At 41.8% G+C, this 17793-nt stretch overlaps 1 protein-coding gene across 1 annotated transcript in view; it reads right to left on the reverse strand.

The window, feature by feature from the left end:
• Nucleotides 1-17793, reverse strand: part of LOC108711120 (transmembrane protein 117) — an 86089-nt gene that overhangs the window by 61477 nt on the left and 6819 nt on the right. The window contains exon 3 of the mRNA XM_018252527.2: nt 14624-14756. Within this exon, the coding sequence (XP_018108016.1) occupies nt 14624-14756 (133 nt within the window). The remainder of the gene's footprint in view (nt 1-14623; nt 14757-17793) is intronic.

Genomic DNA, 17793 nt, shown 5'->3' on the forward strand with positions numbered 1-17793 from the left:
TCTCTGAATCAAGGTGATTGTGGAGAAAAAACCCAAACCTGATACAAACGGTTATATAGACCAGTACACTAAGGGGCAGATTTATTAAGGGTAGAATTAAAAATTTTAATTCGAATTTAGATTTTTTTCTATGGTCAAAACTGTGAAATTCAACTAGGGGGATTTATTGTAATTCGATTTGAGTTTTTAAAAAAAAATTGAATTTGAATTGAAATTAGATTAAGATTTATCATACTCTAGACCTTTAAGAAATTGAATTGGACTATTCGCCACCTAAAGCCTAACGAATTGCTGTTCAATCAATGGGAGAGGTCCAGGGATCAATTTGGAGTTGTTTGCAGCCTTCCTAACATTCAAGTGTTTTTTCGGAGTTTTATAAATTCAAATCAAATTCAGGTCAATCTAATTCATCCAAGTTGTAAAAATTCTATTTTTTTAATGAATTTCAATTGGTCGAATTTCAAATTTGCGGGAGTATAGGGGAGTTTTTAAAAACTCACATGCATTTGAAATTCGACCTTTGCTAAATGTGCCTCTAAGTGGAGGACTAAAATTTTGCTGTAAAGAGCAGGACCTGTGCAGCCAGACTGCTAGAGGAACAGGCTGTTCTGGTTAATGAGCAAACTCTGTAAGTTAAGGCCCCCATATACGGGCCGATAAAAGCTGCCGACAGACCGAGTCTAGTTACTCTTGTTAAATACTGTACCAGTTACTTCTCTCTTTAAAACTCAGTTGTGAATAAAACAGATGGATTTCTGTTTTTAGCTGGCCATAGACTTGATTGTACGAATCTTCGATTTGTATGATTTTCGGGCCGTGTGTGGAGTGTTCCGACATTTTTCATGCCATGGCGTTTAGACAATCGGATAGATTAGAAAATTGCTGTCGGCTACCGATAATATCTCTGCATCTGTTGCCAATCTGATGATATCAGTGGGAGACTGTCACTAGCTTTTGTCGGACATAACTATCGTACGATTGCTGTCAGGGACAGAACATCGGCTGATCTGTTCTTTTACTACTTTATTAGATCTGAATGGTTAGTGGCAGGTCGGGAGATGCACTGAATGAACGTTCATCCAATGTGAAGGTAAATCTGCATGTCTAAGGTCAGCTTAAGTCACGCTGATGTTGCTTCCTTTCTACTTTAACAAGTCATTGCTAAGGCTATAACCCTTTTAAACAGTCTGAGGTAAGGCTCTAATATATATTTATTAACAGTAGCCAGAATGGTGATGACTCATTAAATTCCTACTCTATTGTCGTGTACCCTACCGTGACTATCTCTATAAAGTTTGCAGAAAAGTGGGTGTAATTTTCCAAGCTAAGATATTTTCTTTCCTTATGCTCTAATTTGGAAATTAATTCCTAACAGTTGACTTTAATAAACTCGAAGAAGTACACGAGTAGTTAATTCCTAATATTCACCAAAATATGTACAAAATGAATAGACAACTCAAAGTGATCTGACAAACAGTCTGAGAAGCCTAGTGCCTAAGCCATGTTTACATTATACTTTGGTGCCCTGTTATGCTTTGGGACAGGCACGAACATACATATACCATTTACATGTTGAAAAAAAGTCAACAAGCAACAACAATTTTCCAGCTCAGTGGCTTGGGGAGTCACTTTTTTTGTCTACGCTGTCTATCTAGATATGTCTGGCATAGAGAATTCCACACATGATATCTTACATTACTATGCATTTCTTGCCATTCCCTTCACCTGGATGATTAGAAAATATTCTGAAGCCAACACCAAATCCAAGATAGTAATATGCTCCCTTACTTCTCTTCATTAAACCTGCATGCGTGTGCATATTGCATACACTGAGCATTGCTTAAAGGAGAACTAAAGCTTATTTGATATTCTTTGGTGGAATGTAAGATATCACTAGGTTTTAGTTTCTGTTAAGGCATTAGGATAGATGTAAATCACCTCTCTTATCTCTCGTCTTCTAGTTAACCCTGTGCAACATCAGTGAAGCATGCGCACAGTGCAGGATCTGTGCGGGGGGGGGGGTAGCGGGGTTGCTGAAGGCTAGGAATGCTATAATGTCATTGTAGTGCTATGGAGAGTCTTTGATGGCTGCAGCATTGGGAGATAAGGGAAGCAAGTTAGGGGAGTGCTTTAATCACAGTTTAACTATCCTGTTATAATGCAACAGAGTCAATTTGAATCTTTCCTTGTCCCTTAACTGTACTAGCCTTTTACTGTGTAGGTTTAGGCATGGCAGGCTCTTTATTGAAAAAAGTAATTTTCCCTATGAATTACTAGGGATGCACTAAATCCACTATTTTAGGAATCTCAAATCCTCTGAGAAAGATTTGGCCTAATACCGAACCAAATCCGAGCCATAATTTGCATAAGAAATTAGGGGAATGAGGGATAAAAGAACCGGGTGTGCAGCACAAGGCTAAAAATTGTTTGACTTTCTTGTTTGTGTGACGAAAAGTCATGTGATTTTTTAGATTCAGATACGGTTCGGCCAGCAGGCCCAGATTTTTTGGTGAGGCCACAAAGACCCGGGCCAAGTTTTTAGAGGCATGCCGCCCAGCCGCAACCTAAAGAGCACCGGGAATGCATACTTCTGTAGGCACAATCCCCAGTGCTCCAGCACATGCGCGTGCATGTGGGGGGGAAGTGCTCCGGCGCTAGGACCCATTGGTTATACTCTGAGCATGAAAACAAATTTGCTTACAGTTGGGGTAGGCCAGGGATCTGTAGGATGAACACTGTGAATGTCATGCTTTGCTTACGATGCATGCCCAAAAGTTGTCTATCAATCAGAAATGCTACATGTTGTACAGTTGATATAAGGCTGTAAGATAGGAAATCTGGCAAGCCGGAAGTCATGTAATAAAACCTGTAAAATGTCATCAAATCTAGTAACCCACAGCAACCAATCAGATTTTAGCTTTAAATCAGGCAAGTATCAGTTGCTACTTCCTGATTGGTTGGTATTGGGTGCTAGATGTGACAATACCCCATAAAACCTTTCTCCTATTTCTATGACAGCTGGAACAAGTAAGGTAAACACCCCATTTGTAGTTTTGAGTGGTAGCATTCAGGTTTCAACGGCTGGAGAAAACAGCAGGCATATCTGAATATTTGGGTTTCTCAGTAGGATGAGACATAAATAACCATTTCCGGTTTTAAAACCTAACTTGCTGGGGCCTTGGCAGTGCAGCCATGTTTGGGACTTATATAGCTGCAATCAACCAATATCCATATCAGAGTATAGAAATTAAGGGCATAGGGATATGAAAGTTATGAATATCATACACAAGCAGATTTTGTGAAATTGGATGAAAAGCAAAGGAAGCTGGGCCGAATTAAAAAGATTAGTAAAGATTAGTAAAGTCCAACATCCTTGCTTCTGTCACCTTTTATACACAAGCCCTGTCTTATGAAGTGAGTCCTCAAATGGAATGTCTTTTTTCAGAGTTATAGCTTATGAGACAACACTGAAATGTGTCTCATAAACCATCAGATTCCTTAGTTTGTATTGCCAAAATGAACCTGGATTACCTCAGAGAGCGATAGAGTAACTGCCTCGTCTATTTGAGTCACAGTTATGAATTGTAATTCATATAATTCTAGATAGAATAGATTTTAAATAGAGCAGAAATGTTGACTACTGCAACTTGGTTTGCCTTTTAAGAGTTTAGCAATGACAAAGTTGTCGTCAATATTAGTAATACAGAAATGTAATACAGTACTAACAAAATTATCAACAGGCAGTTTTTCTATCCTTTTCCTCAAATGCAGTTCATAATCTACAAGATATTTTGGACAAAATCAATGTCAACCTTTTTTTGGAATTTGGAGGTTGTATCAATATTAAATATTTCTGCTGAAGATTACTTGTTAATAGGAGATACTTTATAAAAACAGCCCTGGGAGAAAGTAACTGATCATTGACAAATCAATGAACACTACTATCTTCTTTTTTGTGACAATTATATACTGTATTTTATCATCATCCAACATGCTGATTAGAAATAAATAAATAAATATATTGTTGCCTGTGCTTAACCTCCTGCAGTGCAGGTGACAAAATATCCAAAGTTCATTCCTACCTTGCATAATGTAAAGCATTGCATACTCGTGTTGTATCTTGAAATTAACATGTTCATAACAATGGCCTTCTCTTACCATGCATGGCTATGGTCTAGTGAGTGTTAAAAGACATTCTGTTGTGATTTTTATAGTTTACTTTTTATTTCTAAAGTACACTGTTTACATTGCAAATAATTCACTCTACCATTTAAAATGTTATTCTTGACAAATGCATTTTTAGCTGTAACATCAGTGCATTGTGCCTGATTATAAGCTTTAAGAAGGAGCCAGTGCTGCACAATAGAGCCGCTTTGTTATAAACTATTGTTTCTCACCTTCTCATTATACTTCAATACCACCCAGGTTACACAATAGCAAAGCAGAGTTTTTCCTGCTTGTGTGCTATTCTCATGTCTACCACTAGGTAGCAATGCAAACAATTTCTGACTTCATTTTGATCTCTGCAATGCTTAAATTTTTTTCAGTCTTCAGGAAACCTGTTTTTCTGAAGGGTAAGGGGGTTTGTGGTGTCATATTTCATTGCCTCTCATTGTATGCAATGTATTTGGGCCTCAAGTTCCCTCTGCATCTCAGTGTATTTATTGTATATGAGACGAAAGTTCCAACTGATTCTCATTGTATTTAATGTATTTTGGGTGCCACTACTTCTCCCCCTCATTGTATAATGTGTTCATGATCTGGAGTTAATGTTCAAAGAAGCCAGTTTAACATATATACATATAGATAGTATTTAACATCATATAAATCTGCACTCTTGCAAAGTCAAAAAAAGTGGTTGAGGCAAAATACCAGACAAAGGGGCCTTGGTGCTCTGAAAGCTTGCAATGTATTTTGATTATTAGTCAATACAGGTATCACTTCTACAATAATCTGGCCATAACATGGTACAGTACTACAGTTGTTTATTTTGTGACTAATGCTATAATAAAAAAGTATGGATTCAAGAGAACCAAGGACCCTGCTAGAATAAGCAGTGATGCAGATGCTTGTTTAAATACAATTCATATTAAATATTGTAGATCAAGACCAGAGAAGTACAACTAAGCCAATAAAGGGTATGGAAAGTCTCAGTTATGGAGAATGGCTGACTATAGTGTGATTGCTTACACTGGAGAAAGGGGTGCACATAATGGATGATTTTATAAATACATAATGCACAAGAGCCATGAACATCCTGTAAATTGTATCCTTATAAATGGTGCTTGGTGATGTAATTTCTTTCACATGACTCAGTTAAACATATAACAAATAACTTACCCCCTGTAGTAAAATATAAGGATATTAGAAGTCACATTGGAGTTCCATTACCTGTAGAAGAGCACTTGGCCTTCAGCCTTGTGCTTTAAAATGGTCATGGAACTCCTCAGTGCCATAATATCCTTATAATACACAAAAGCCATGAATATCCTGTAAATTATATCCTTATAAACGGTGAGTTCTGATGTCATCAGTTATAAACGGTGAGTTCTGATGTCATTTCTGTCACATGACTCATTGAAATTTGTGTATTATAATAAATAAAGTACCCCCAGTTGTAAAATATGAGGATATTAGAAGTTACCTCGGAGTTCCATGACCTGTATAAAAACACTCGGCCTTCGGCCTCGTGTTTTTATATGGTCATGAAACTCCTCGGTAACTTATAATATCCCTATATTTTACAAAAGGGGGTACTTTATTCACTATATATTGTAGGGGTTCATTATTTACTATTTAAGGGGACCATACAATACAACTCTATGTTGCCTTATTAATCATCAAGAAGATACAAGAGCATCAACATTAGAAGAAAGAAGATTCCATCTTAAGGTGTGTAAAGCTGAAATGTTATGGAATATTCTCTCTGAAGAAGTTGTTCTGGTAGATACTGTAATGGAATCTACCTCAGGTCTTCAAGATGGCGTCCAAGATGGCGACCACCTGCCTCACCACATGGCTCCTGCTGGGCACAGGTCTATGACCTCACCTTTTTCCCACTCCAGGATTGGTCATCGGCGACGGAACGGACGCCGGCGTCAGAATCGGGCGCCGGCGTCGAGACGTCAGCGTGAGGACGCTGGCGTCTGCGTCTGACGCAAGCGCGTCAAAATTTGGCGCCATCCCAGAGACTATTTAAACGTACTTCCCCTTCCAGTCCTTGCCCAACTATAGGTTCCTGCTACAGAGTTCCTGGGTGTTATTGTCTATTTTGATTCTTGTGTACCGACTTCTGCCTGTTCTTCGATTCTGCTTGTCTTCTGCCTGGTCTGACCTATTTGCCTGTATTTTGACGATTCTTTGGATAAACCCTCTTGTACCTCGAACCTGGTCTGGTCTCCTCTTTGGTCTACACTATTACTGTGCCTTCGGGCCCGTTACAGTATAGTTGGGCCATGGACCCTTCGGAGGAGATTCCAGCTCCACCTGATGTCGGTGGCGCTATCCGCGGTCTGGCTTCCCGCATGCAGTCATACGAAGCCCAGCAGTCACACTTCGGTCAGGCTCTTGAAGCTATTCTGGACAAGTTGTCGGCATTGTCACCTGTGGCCCCGGTCCCTGTGGCCGTTCCTGCAAGCCCACTTCAGCCTTCGGAACCTCGCATTCCTGCGCCTCCCCTCTACAGCGGCGATCCTGATGCATGCAGAGGTTTCATCAACCAGTGCGAGATCCAGTTCGCCCTTCTGCCTGGTCAGTTTGTATCCGAACGAGCTAAAGTGGGGTACATGATTACTCGCCTGCAGGGGAAGGCTTTGGAGTGGGCATCACCTCTGTGGGAGAAGGGGGACCCTTTGATTGACAACGCCAGTGCCTTCATCCGTGAACTTCGGGTCGTCTTTGATGCCCCTGGTCGAGCTATGGCATCCTCTGCTCGCCTGTTCCAGATCCAGCAAGGCACTCGCTCTATTCCAGAGTACGCTATTGAGTTCCGCACCCTAGTTGCGGAGACCACCTGGAACAATGATGGGTACCATGCCGCCTTCTACAACGGCCTAGCCATGCGGATTAAAAACGACTTGGTCTCCCGGGAAATTCCTTCTCGATGGGAGGATCTGGTGGCGCAGGCTATAAAGGTTGACACCCGGCAGAGGGAATTTCAAATCGAGCTCGACAGAGAGCGTTCGAAGAAGTATCCCCGGTTCCAATCCACCCTGGCTCCTCGCTTCCAGAGACCCCTACTCTTCAATCCGGCTTCTGCTTTCCCCTCTCCTACTCCTGCGGCTTCTGCTTCCTCTGCTCCATCTACTGAGGAACCCATGCAGATCGGACGGGCTCGTCTTTCCGAACAGGAGAAGCTACGGAGAAGGGCTGCCGGCCTATGCCTGTATTGTGGGGGCAAATCACACTTCGCCCATGAGTGTCCTGTGAAGCCGGGAAACGCCAGCACCTAGGTAGGTTTGGGGAGACCTATCTGGGTGGTGTTTGTCATTCTCCCCAACCCTCTACTCAACGCTTCCTTCTTCCAGCACAGATCCAATTCGGTTCCCAGAAGATCCCAGTGCAAGCTTTCCTGGACTCTGGTGCTGCCGGCAATTTCATGGACAGAGTTTTTGCTGCTCGTCATGCGGTTCCCCTACAACCCTTGGCCTCTCCTCTGCGGGTGTTGGCTATTGATGACCGCCCTCTGTCTTCGGCCATTATTTCTCAAACCACCGCTGAACTTTCTCTTAGAGTGGGCACCATGCATCTGGAGAGATTGGCCTTTCTACTCATCGATTGCCCTTCAACTCCACTCGTTTTGGGGCTTCCCTGGTTGTGCACCCATAATCCAGTCATTGACTGGTCCTCCTCTCAAGTCTCCCGCTGGAGCCCCTATTGCCAACGGAACTGTTTGCCTGCTGTACCCCTTATCAAGGTTTCTTCTGTTTCTTCCAAGTTGTCCCTTCCATCCGTCTATCAAGATTTTGCTGATGTCTTCAATAAGGGCTCTGCAGAGACCCTTCCTCCTCATCGACCCTATGACTGTCCGGTCGAACTTCTTCCTGGTTCCATGCCTCCCCGGGGTCGCACCTATCCTCTTTCCCCCTCTGAGACAGTTGCCATGAAGACCTACATTCAGGAGAATCTCCAAAGAGGCTTCATCCGCCCTTCTTCCTCCCCTGCTGGTGCTGGATTTTTCTTTGTCGAAAAGAAGGACGGAGGTCTGCGACCATGCATCGACTATAGGGGGTTAAACAAAATCACCATTAAAAACCGTTACCCTCTCCCCCTAATCTCTGAACTCTTCGATCAGTTAAGAGGGGCCAAGATCTTCACTAAGCTAGATCTTCGGGGTGCCTATAACCTCATTAGAGTTCGTGAAGGGGACGAATGGAAGACCGCCTTCAATACCCGAGACGGGCATTATGAATATCTAGTCATGCCGTTTGGACTATGTAATGCCCCCGCGGTCTTCCAAGAGTTCGTAAATGATATATTCAGAGATCTGTTGGGGCAAAGTGTTGTCGTCTATCTGGATGACATTCTTGTCTTTTCCAAAAATCTCCACGAGCATCGCTCCCAAGTGAAGGAAGTTCTTCTTCGCCTAAGAAAGAATAATCTCTTCGCTAAATTGGAAAAGTGTTCGTTTGAAGTGTCCTCCATCCCTTTTCTCGGGTACATCATCTTCCAGCAGGGTTTCAAGATGGATCCAGCCAAGGTTTCAGCAATTCTTGATTGGCCCCTCCCCACAAGTGTCAAGGCTATCCAGAGATTTATTGGCTTTGCCAACTATTACAGACAATTTATTAAAGGTTTTTCTTCCAAGATCTCTCCTATCTTGGCCCTTATCCGCAAAGGGGGTAAACCACAGCACTGGCCTCCTCTAGCCTTGGAAGCCTTTGAATCCTTGAAAACTGCCTTTTCTTCTGCACCTATTCTCAGACACCCCGAACTTCTTCTTCCCTTCTTCCTCGAAGTCGACGCCTCAGATGTGGGAGTTGGAGCTGTTTTGTCACAGAGATCATCCTTGGATGGGAAGTTACATCCCTGTGCATTCTTCTCTAAGAAATTTTCCTCCTCCGAGCAGAACTACGATGTGGGGAATCATGAGTTATTGGCAGTGAAACTCGCCCTGGAGGAGTGGAGACATTTACTGGAGGGATCCTCCATTCCCGTGACCATCTTTACAGACCATAAGAACCTTGAATTTATCCAGTCCCTCAAACGTTTGAATCCTCGACAAGCCAGATGGTCACTGTTCTTCTCCCGTTTTAACTTCGTCATCACCTTTCGTCCTGGCTCTAGAAATAGAAAGGCTGATGCTTTGTCAAGAAGTTTTGTTCCTGAAGTTCCCTGCTCCGAAGATCCTGAACCCATTGTGCCTTCCTCCAAGATCGTCGCTGCCCTATTTCCCTCCTTGGCTTCGCAAATCCTTTCCGCTCAAGCTTCTGCTCCTGACAATATTCCTCTAGGGGTTGCCTTTGTTCCACCTGATTGTCGTCAGTCTATCCTATCCCAGGCACACAGTTCCAAACAGGCCGGCCATCCCGGAGTGGAGAAGACTACCGAACTTCTTTCTCGCCTGGTGTGGTGGCCATCCATGAAAAAGGATGTCAAAGACTTTGTTTCTTCTTGTACCATCTGTGCCATTTCCAAGTCTGGACATTCTCCTCCCAAAGGACTCCTTCTTCCATTACCCATTCCATCTCGTCCTTGGACTCATCTTGCCATGGATTTTATTGTGGATCTGCCTGTCTCCTCCGGTCACACTGTTATCTGGGTTGTCGTTGACAGGTTCAGCAAAATGGCTCATTTCATTCCCCTCCGCAAACTTCCCTCTGCTCCTGAACTTTCCAAGCTTTTCATCCAACATATTTTTCGTCTCCATGGGTTTCCTGCCGAGATCGTCTCTGACCGTGGCTCACAATTCGTGTCTAGATTCTGGAGATCCTTGTGCAAAGCTCTCAACATTTCTTTGCAATTTTCTTCTGCCTATCACCCACAGTCCAATGGAGCCGCTGAGAGAGTGAACCAGGCTTTGGAACAGTTTCTTCGCTGCCATGTTTCCCTGTGCCAAGACGACTGGTCGGATCTCCTTCCCTGGGCTGAGTTCGCCCATAACAACGCTTTGCATTCTTCCTCGCATCAGTCCCCTTTCTTCTGTGTCTACGGTCAGAATCCATTGGCGTTTCCTCAGGATCTTCTCCTCACCAATGTTCCTGCCGCCAACGATCAGGCTGCCCACATGATGGCTATTTGGGCTGCTGTTGCCTCTAATCTGCAGAAGAGCTCCCTGGTCCAGAAGAGGTTTGCCGACAAGAAGAGGATTTCTGCTCCACCCTATGCTCCTGGTGACAAAGTTTGGCTTTCCACCCGTAACATCCGCCTGAAGATTCCTACCCCAAAGCTTGGTCCCAGATTCATCTGTCCCTTTCCTGTCATTGAAATCATCAATCCGGTGGCGGTTCGTCTTCAACTCCCTCCAGAGATGCGGATCCCGAATGCCTTCCATGTCTCTCTCCTTAAGCCTGCTGTGTCTTTTTCTTCTTCTTCTTCTTCCCCAGCTCCAGTCCTGGTTGACGATCACCAGGAATTCGAGGTGAAGAGGATCTTGGACTCTCGTCTTTCCAGGGGCACTCTTCAATATCTCATCGAGTGGAAGGGGTTCGGTCCCGAGGAGTGCTCCTGGGTCAGGAGCTCAGATGTCCATACGCCCATCTTGGTTCGTAGATTCCATAAACTATTCCCTCTCTCCCCTAGACTCGGTGGTCCTGAGGCCCCCCCTAAGGAGGGGGGTACTGTAATGGAATCTACCTCAGGTCTTTAAGATGGCGTCCAAGATGGCGTCCAAGATGGCGACCACCTGCCTCACCACATGGCTCCTGCTGGGCACAGGTCTATGACCTCACCTTTTTCCCACTCCAGGATTGGTCGTCGGCGACGGAACGGACGCCGGCGTCAGAATCGGGCGCCGGCGTCGAGACGTCAGCGTGAGGACGCTGGCGTCTGCGTCTGACGCAAGCGCGTCAAAATTTGGCGCCAACCCAGAGACTATTTAAACGTACTTCCCCTTCCAGTCCTTGCCCAACTATAGGTTCCTGCTACAGAGTTCCTGGGTGTTATTGTCTATTTTGATTCTTGTGTACCGACTTCTGCCTGTTCTTCGATTCTGCTTGTCTTCTGCCTGGTCTGACCTATTTGCCTGTATTTTGACGATTCTTTGGATAAACCCTCTTGTACCTCGAACCTGGTCTGGTCTCCTCTTTGGTCTACACTATTACTGTGCCTTCGGGCCCGTTACAGATATATTAGACACAGGGTTGTTTCAAGAAAGGGTTGATTTTTTTAGCAAGTTAGAGAATTCAGGGTCACTGAAATGGGTTCACGGTTGATCCAGTAACTGGTCTAATTGACCTTTTGGACTCAAGAAGGATTTTGTCCTCTTGACAAATTTGGACAAAAGGAAGAATTTCATTTTCCAACACTTGGCTAAATAAGCAGCAATCATTTTGACTAGTAAACATGTCTGAAGACTTCAGAGTAAAAAAGATCAGTTAGTCTTAAAGCATATAATTAAAGTAAGTTTGAGTTTGCCTTTGAATAACTGTGAGGTTATGGCTACATCTCCAAGGATAACTAAATATAATGTAACTTGGAAAGTGGAGTGATCAGCCAGACAACTGACATAACAGATCAGGCAAATATACTTGATGAGGAATTTAAGGACATGCAGACTACAGAGCAAAGCACACTATTTGTTAGCAAAGAATAATTACTGAAACCAATTAAATTATTATAGAGTAATCTATGATCAACTCGGTCAGTTTTATTAGGCTAATTTTTAGGTATGTCAAATAGACACAGCCCTGAATGTCGCAAGATTTGTCTGGTTAACCATGGCTCCACTCAAAGGTTTTTAGTCAATTCCAATGACAAATATTGGCATCAGATCTATTATCCAGAAGCATTGGGATATGGGGCTTTCCAGATCCCAGTCGTTCTGTCTAATTATTACAGAGAAATACCAATAAATAAAATGTGAAAAATGGTTTATTTAAATAGGACTATATGGGAAATGGCAATGCTGAGCTTTACAACATGAACAAAATATATAATGTTAGCACCTTACCTCAGATGAGACCATTCGCGTACTGCAAGTGGGTACACTGACTGTAATTTGTGATATGTAAGTCCTATGTTATATAAATATATATATATATATATATCTATTGTATTATATTACCTGTCCTCCCTGTATGTACTTTTATACATTGTACAGCTCTGCCTGTCCTTTATCCTATGGTGGGAAGCTGCATGGTCTATTTTTCATGACATTTTTATGCACTCAGTCAGCCATGCTGTTAGCAATGAAACACAGATTCACATAGTGAGCACTAGATTTCTGCCATTGTGTGCATGCAGAGAAGTCCTGTGGTTAATAACAGCCTGGGGAGAAGAAATGTAGATACACTCTATATCAGATCCATTTTATCAGCTTAAAAGAGTAGAATATACAAGCAGCTATAAGTAAACCGAGGCAAGCCCATGCAAGCTACTGTGCGATGAATTAGTACTGAAGCTTTACAATAAAACTGCCAGTGACAGCAATAAAAATAGCTCACCCTCAAAGCAAAGTTTTATAGAAGGTAGAGTTGACACCTTTCTAAAACGTTTTACTGGCCTGCGGGGTGGAGAGTAAAGGGGCGGGTAGCAGTGTAAAAAAGGGGTGGGGTGCATCATAAAGGTGAGGGCTGAGACAAAATTGATGATACAAGGAAGCATAAAGCACACATTTCAAGGTACAGAATGGGTAATATTGAGTGGATCAGGGACTTGGGTGGGTGGGCCAGGGGCTCAACTTAAGGGTATTATAAATTTACCGGCTAGTGCATTACCAGTAAATTTGCAATACAGCCCTGGCCTTAGCTGGTGTTTTACAGCTTGGTCAGGTGGCAGTCCTGCTATCCAAATACCTGGGAAAGTCCAGAACAGATCTTACATATATCCCAGGTTCATAACAGAATTTTATTGCATTTTCAGTTCTGCAAGTTTTGCTTGTTTGTGCCCATAAAACATATTTGGCCAAGTGAAGCTAATCAAACTGGTATTCTGACCACCAATTACACTATGCAAAAAACTCGAACCGAATTCGAACACAGTAAGATTTTTAGTTTTTCAAGACTTGAATGTCAGGAAAGCTGACCTCTGCCATTGACTTCTATATGAACTCGGCAGGTTTTATGTGGCGAACTGTCAAATTTGAGTTACTTCCAGGGTAGGGGAATGATAAATCTTGGATTCGAATTCTGAATTCAAGTTGGTCGTTTTAAACTTGAAATTGTGAGTTTTGACCAAAAACTGCAAAATTTCAAATTCGAATTTACCATGCGTACCTTAGTAAATCTGTCCCATAATGGTGTAAAATACTTTTCAGAAATTTCATAAAAACCTTTATGTTTATCATAGCTTTTAAGTTTGGCAGTTTGCAGTAGAAAGAAATATTTACCCACTTTTTTAAAAAAAAATACATACTTTCCAAAAAAATAAGGTTTTCTATGGTCTCTGTACTGTTAGGGGGTCTTACGACGAATAACACACATACAGGGTGCTTCTTTTGCAGCAGCCAGAGTGCCAGATGTGAAAATTCTTATGCATAATTTAATTTGGGTTACTCTATATGCCACATAGTTTGGTAGATTTATGCATATGAGGCATCAAACTGTTCAGTAGACCCCTGGAATTCATATTTAGGTGGTTTATGTTGGTACGTTACAACATGTGGGGCATATAAATGGGGTAAAATGCAAGCTTTAAGACATTTTTCATAAAAACTGTTACGTTTAGCATAGCTTTGCAGTTTACATATTTACACATTTTGGATTGGGCAGAATGTGTACTTTCTGAAAATATGTGGTTTTTCTGGGGTCCACTTATTTGCCACACAAAAACAATGAATCCATTCTTGGGCTTACCCAGCTAAATTTAGATTTACACATTTTGAGCATGAAATCTGTTAGTATTCTATTGCCACCTAGTGGATACCCAAATACATGTAAACTATTTAGAAATGCTCTTTGTTAAATTAGATATTACTGAACTACTTCTGCATAAATGTGAAGCTGCCTTATATGAAATAAGTCATAACTAGACTTTTTAACTGAATAACATCTCCTCCATTTATGAATAAACATAATACCAAAGCACTTTGGAAGATAGCTATTAACTTACAACTTACACTGATAAAATGATAAACACTGGCTTCGGATGATGAATAAAGGATTGCAGGGGAGCCATGCCAATGAGGCAAGTTAAGATACTTGCCTCAGGTGGCATCGCCCCACTAATTGCCAGGGGCTCTCTGCGCTAGGGCCATGGACCCTCCTGCCGACATTGCGGTCCCCTTTAACCCTCTCCGGCACAAAAAGTTGAGCGTGCGGAGGACGAGGAAGGGCCAGGATCACCCCTGTAAGAATGGTCCTTTATCTTCCACTACACTTCTGCATATTGTACAAGTGGAACCAAGACTAACTAAAGATCATGCTTTTACATAAGGTGAATCTATATTTTTCTTATACTTCTATGTTCTAATTTTTTTTTTAAACTTTTTACAAAATAATTATGTGCAATAACACTAGAATCTTACCTCATGCCTCCTGCCATGAGAAGAAACAGATTGTAGATATGTGAAAAAATGAATAGAAAAAGTATAATGCTGAAAAACATGGTCATCCACGATCCATGGTCTTCCCTAAACATTTTCAAACGAAGCACATGACCTACAAAAGAAAATTAAAATATTATCGTTATTCAAACATTCTGGTTAAAATCTGTAAAGAAGGAGAATGTTTATAATACACATAGAAAGGGTGGGAGCCCATCCCGATCAATCGGGATTTATGCCAGGTAGAGCCACAAATATTAACATTAGGAGATTGTATACTAACATTGAAACACAACATGCCAATGTGGGGACAAGAGCAATAGCCTCCTAGACTCAGCTAAGGCCTTAGACTCAATAGAATGGCCCTACCTATGGGAGACCCTTCGCAGGTTTAACCTGGGTGACCAATTCATTAAATGGATACAGATGCTTTATTATAGACCAACTGCACGGATCAGGGTTAACGGCATGATATCAGATCCATTCCTACTGGAAAGAGGTACGCGACAGGGATGCCCGTTATCCCCATTTCTCTTTGCCTTAGCCATAGAACCTCTAGCCATAGCCATACGTGAATCTGAACAAATTGTAGGTCTCAAAATTGGCCCACTTACTGAAAAGATCTCCCTGTACGCAGACGATCTTTTGATCTACTTGGTAGACACCCAGAACTCACTAGCATCAATGCTCAAAGTAGTGGAGCAATTCGGAGGTTTCTCTGGCCTCAAAATAAACTGGGATAAATCCATCCTCTTCTCAATTGACAATCAGGACCCCCCTAACGATCTCCCCCCAATGCTCCCCTTAAGTGGGTCCAGAAATTTAAATACCTTGGCCTCCACATACAAGCAAATCTATCAAACTACATACAAGAGAACCTTGATCCCATAATTTCAAAACTTGAATCTGATCTACTGGGTTGGGCTAATCTCCCCCTATCTTTGTGGGGGAAAATAAACCTCAAAATCAAGATGATCTTTCTACCGAAATCTCTATACCACCTCCATAATGCCCCTGTATACATTCCCAAATCAGTATTTAAAAAAAATCAACCAATTGATACTTCCCTTTATATGGAACCGTAAGGTACCGAGAATTGCCTGGGAGAAATTGTCAGCGGAGAGGGAGGATGGTGGACTCTTACCCTTACCCAACTTCCAGTTGTATTAAATAGCAGCGCATCTGTATTACCTGCACTGGTGGTATCATCCGGACCCATATAACCCAAATATGGCGCTACATGCAAATATAATAGGGTCACTGGAAGGACTTAAAAATTTTCCCCATCGGAAAATCTCGGACGCAGGCAGTCTGCCATCCACCATCTCCACTCCTCACAGAGCCTGGACCCAAGTGTTGAAAATATTTAAGAAAGGACCTATTCGTCTAAACCCACTACTACCATTATGGAGCAACTCCAACCTACTTTACTTCCGAAACCTAGAGGACTTCCTCTTCTGGCCAAGGCAGGGCATCAAATACCTGGGCGATCTTCTGCAAAACAGTACCTTCCCTTCACATACTGAACTACAAGCCAAATGCACCTCTCAGAACCTCCCACTTTTTCGATATTTCCAAATTCGACACACTTTTAAGGCCCAGTTTGGTACACTTTCTCTTGTCATTGCCACAATGACAATTGAAGAAACCCTCACAGCTGAACAACCAGTTAAGTTGGTGTCCAGGCTATACAAAAACCTGCTAGCCAGTGTCCCCCCTCCGTTCCACACAGCTCAGGTACGGTGGAAGACTGACATTCCAGAGCTGTCCCAGGATGACTGGGACGAGGCAACAGAAACTATGTATAAAAGCTTAATAGCAATAAGGGATAGGCTGATTCAATACAAGGTGTTCCATCAACTCTATATCACCCCGCTTAAACTAAAGGCAATGGGTAAGAAGGACACTGACTCCTGCCCCAGATGTGGAACTCCAGTAGCCAATTTTCTACACATGATCTGGTCTTGCCCAGTGATAAATACTTACTGGTCGCAAGTAATGGCCTCGTTAGCGAACACACTCGAATTCCCACATTTACTCTCCCCAATTGTGTGTCTCCTGGGTGTAGTGGAACACCTTGTACCCACTGTCTGTGCAAGATTAAGGTTTAGAGCATTATTATTCTATGCTAAAAAATGTGTGATTATGCACTGGATGGAAGTTTACCCATGAAGCGAGAGGCACCGCAAATAAATTTCAAAAGATATGTAGTCCTTGGTGGGAAATGGGCCCGGGCGTGCAACCGAGAGATTATCATGCAACCAGATAATATATATATATATATACTTACACTATACCTGTAATGTCTTCTGATGCTAATTTATCCTCAATCTATGCAATTGAAAGCAAATAATTATGGACCAGTGACACATGTCTTAACTGTACACATGTTTATGGATATATTACTTTTATTTTTTATTTTTTTGTAATGTTTATTAAAAGCAATAACCTTTAAAAAAAAAAAAAAAAAAAGGGTGGGAGCAAAACACAAGGTAAAAACAATGTCTGTATAGAATCCTACTAAAGTTGCTCTCCCCTTGTGCAAATTCTGCACTCATTAGGCATCTGTAGGCTGCATCCTGACTTACTCTTACCTTTCTAACTATTTTTTCTGTCTCTTATGCTAACAAAACCTCATCACCAGCTCCACTAAAAGTTGGGGTGCTGCAAGGTTTTGTACTGGGTCCGTTTATTGTTCTCCCTATTTATTCTGTCTTTTATTTGAGAGATCTTATCCACTCCACTCATTTGGCTTTAAAAATTATATGTATGCTGATAATATCCAAATATAATTATTAACCTTCATCATGTACTTACTGCAGTATATTCTTTATATAGGGTACATAAGTGGTTAAATGTATATGCAATAATATAACTGCATATGATGAAGTTACGCAACACTGTGTTTCTATAATAATATACAGTATATCAACTGCACACACAGTTGACATCATCTTTTTTTTAAATTTACATTTGATTGCTTATAAGCAAATATGCTGTTATTGTGATTATTCTGGTATACATTTTTTTCCGGACACTGGAAATACAGTTAGCACTGTTAGCGTACAGGTGCTGATGTATGTGTATATATATATATATATATATATATATATATATATATATATATATATATATATATATATATATATATA

The sequence above is a fragment of the Xenopus laevis genome, chromosome 3L, assembly GCF_017654675.1.
Source record: "Xenopus laevis strain J_2021 chromosome 3L, Xenopus_laevis_v10.1, whole genome shotgun sequence".
Lineage (NCBI taxonomy): Eukaryota > Metazoa > Chordata > Amphibia > Anura > Pipidae > Xenopus > Xenopus laevis.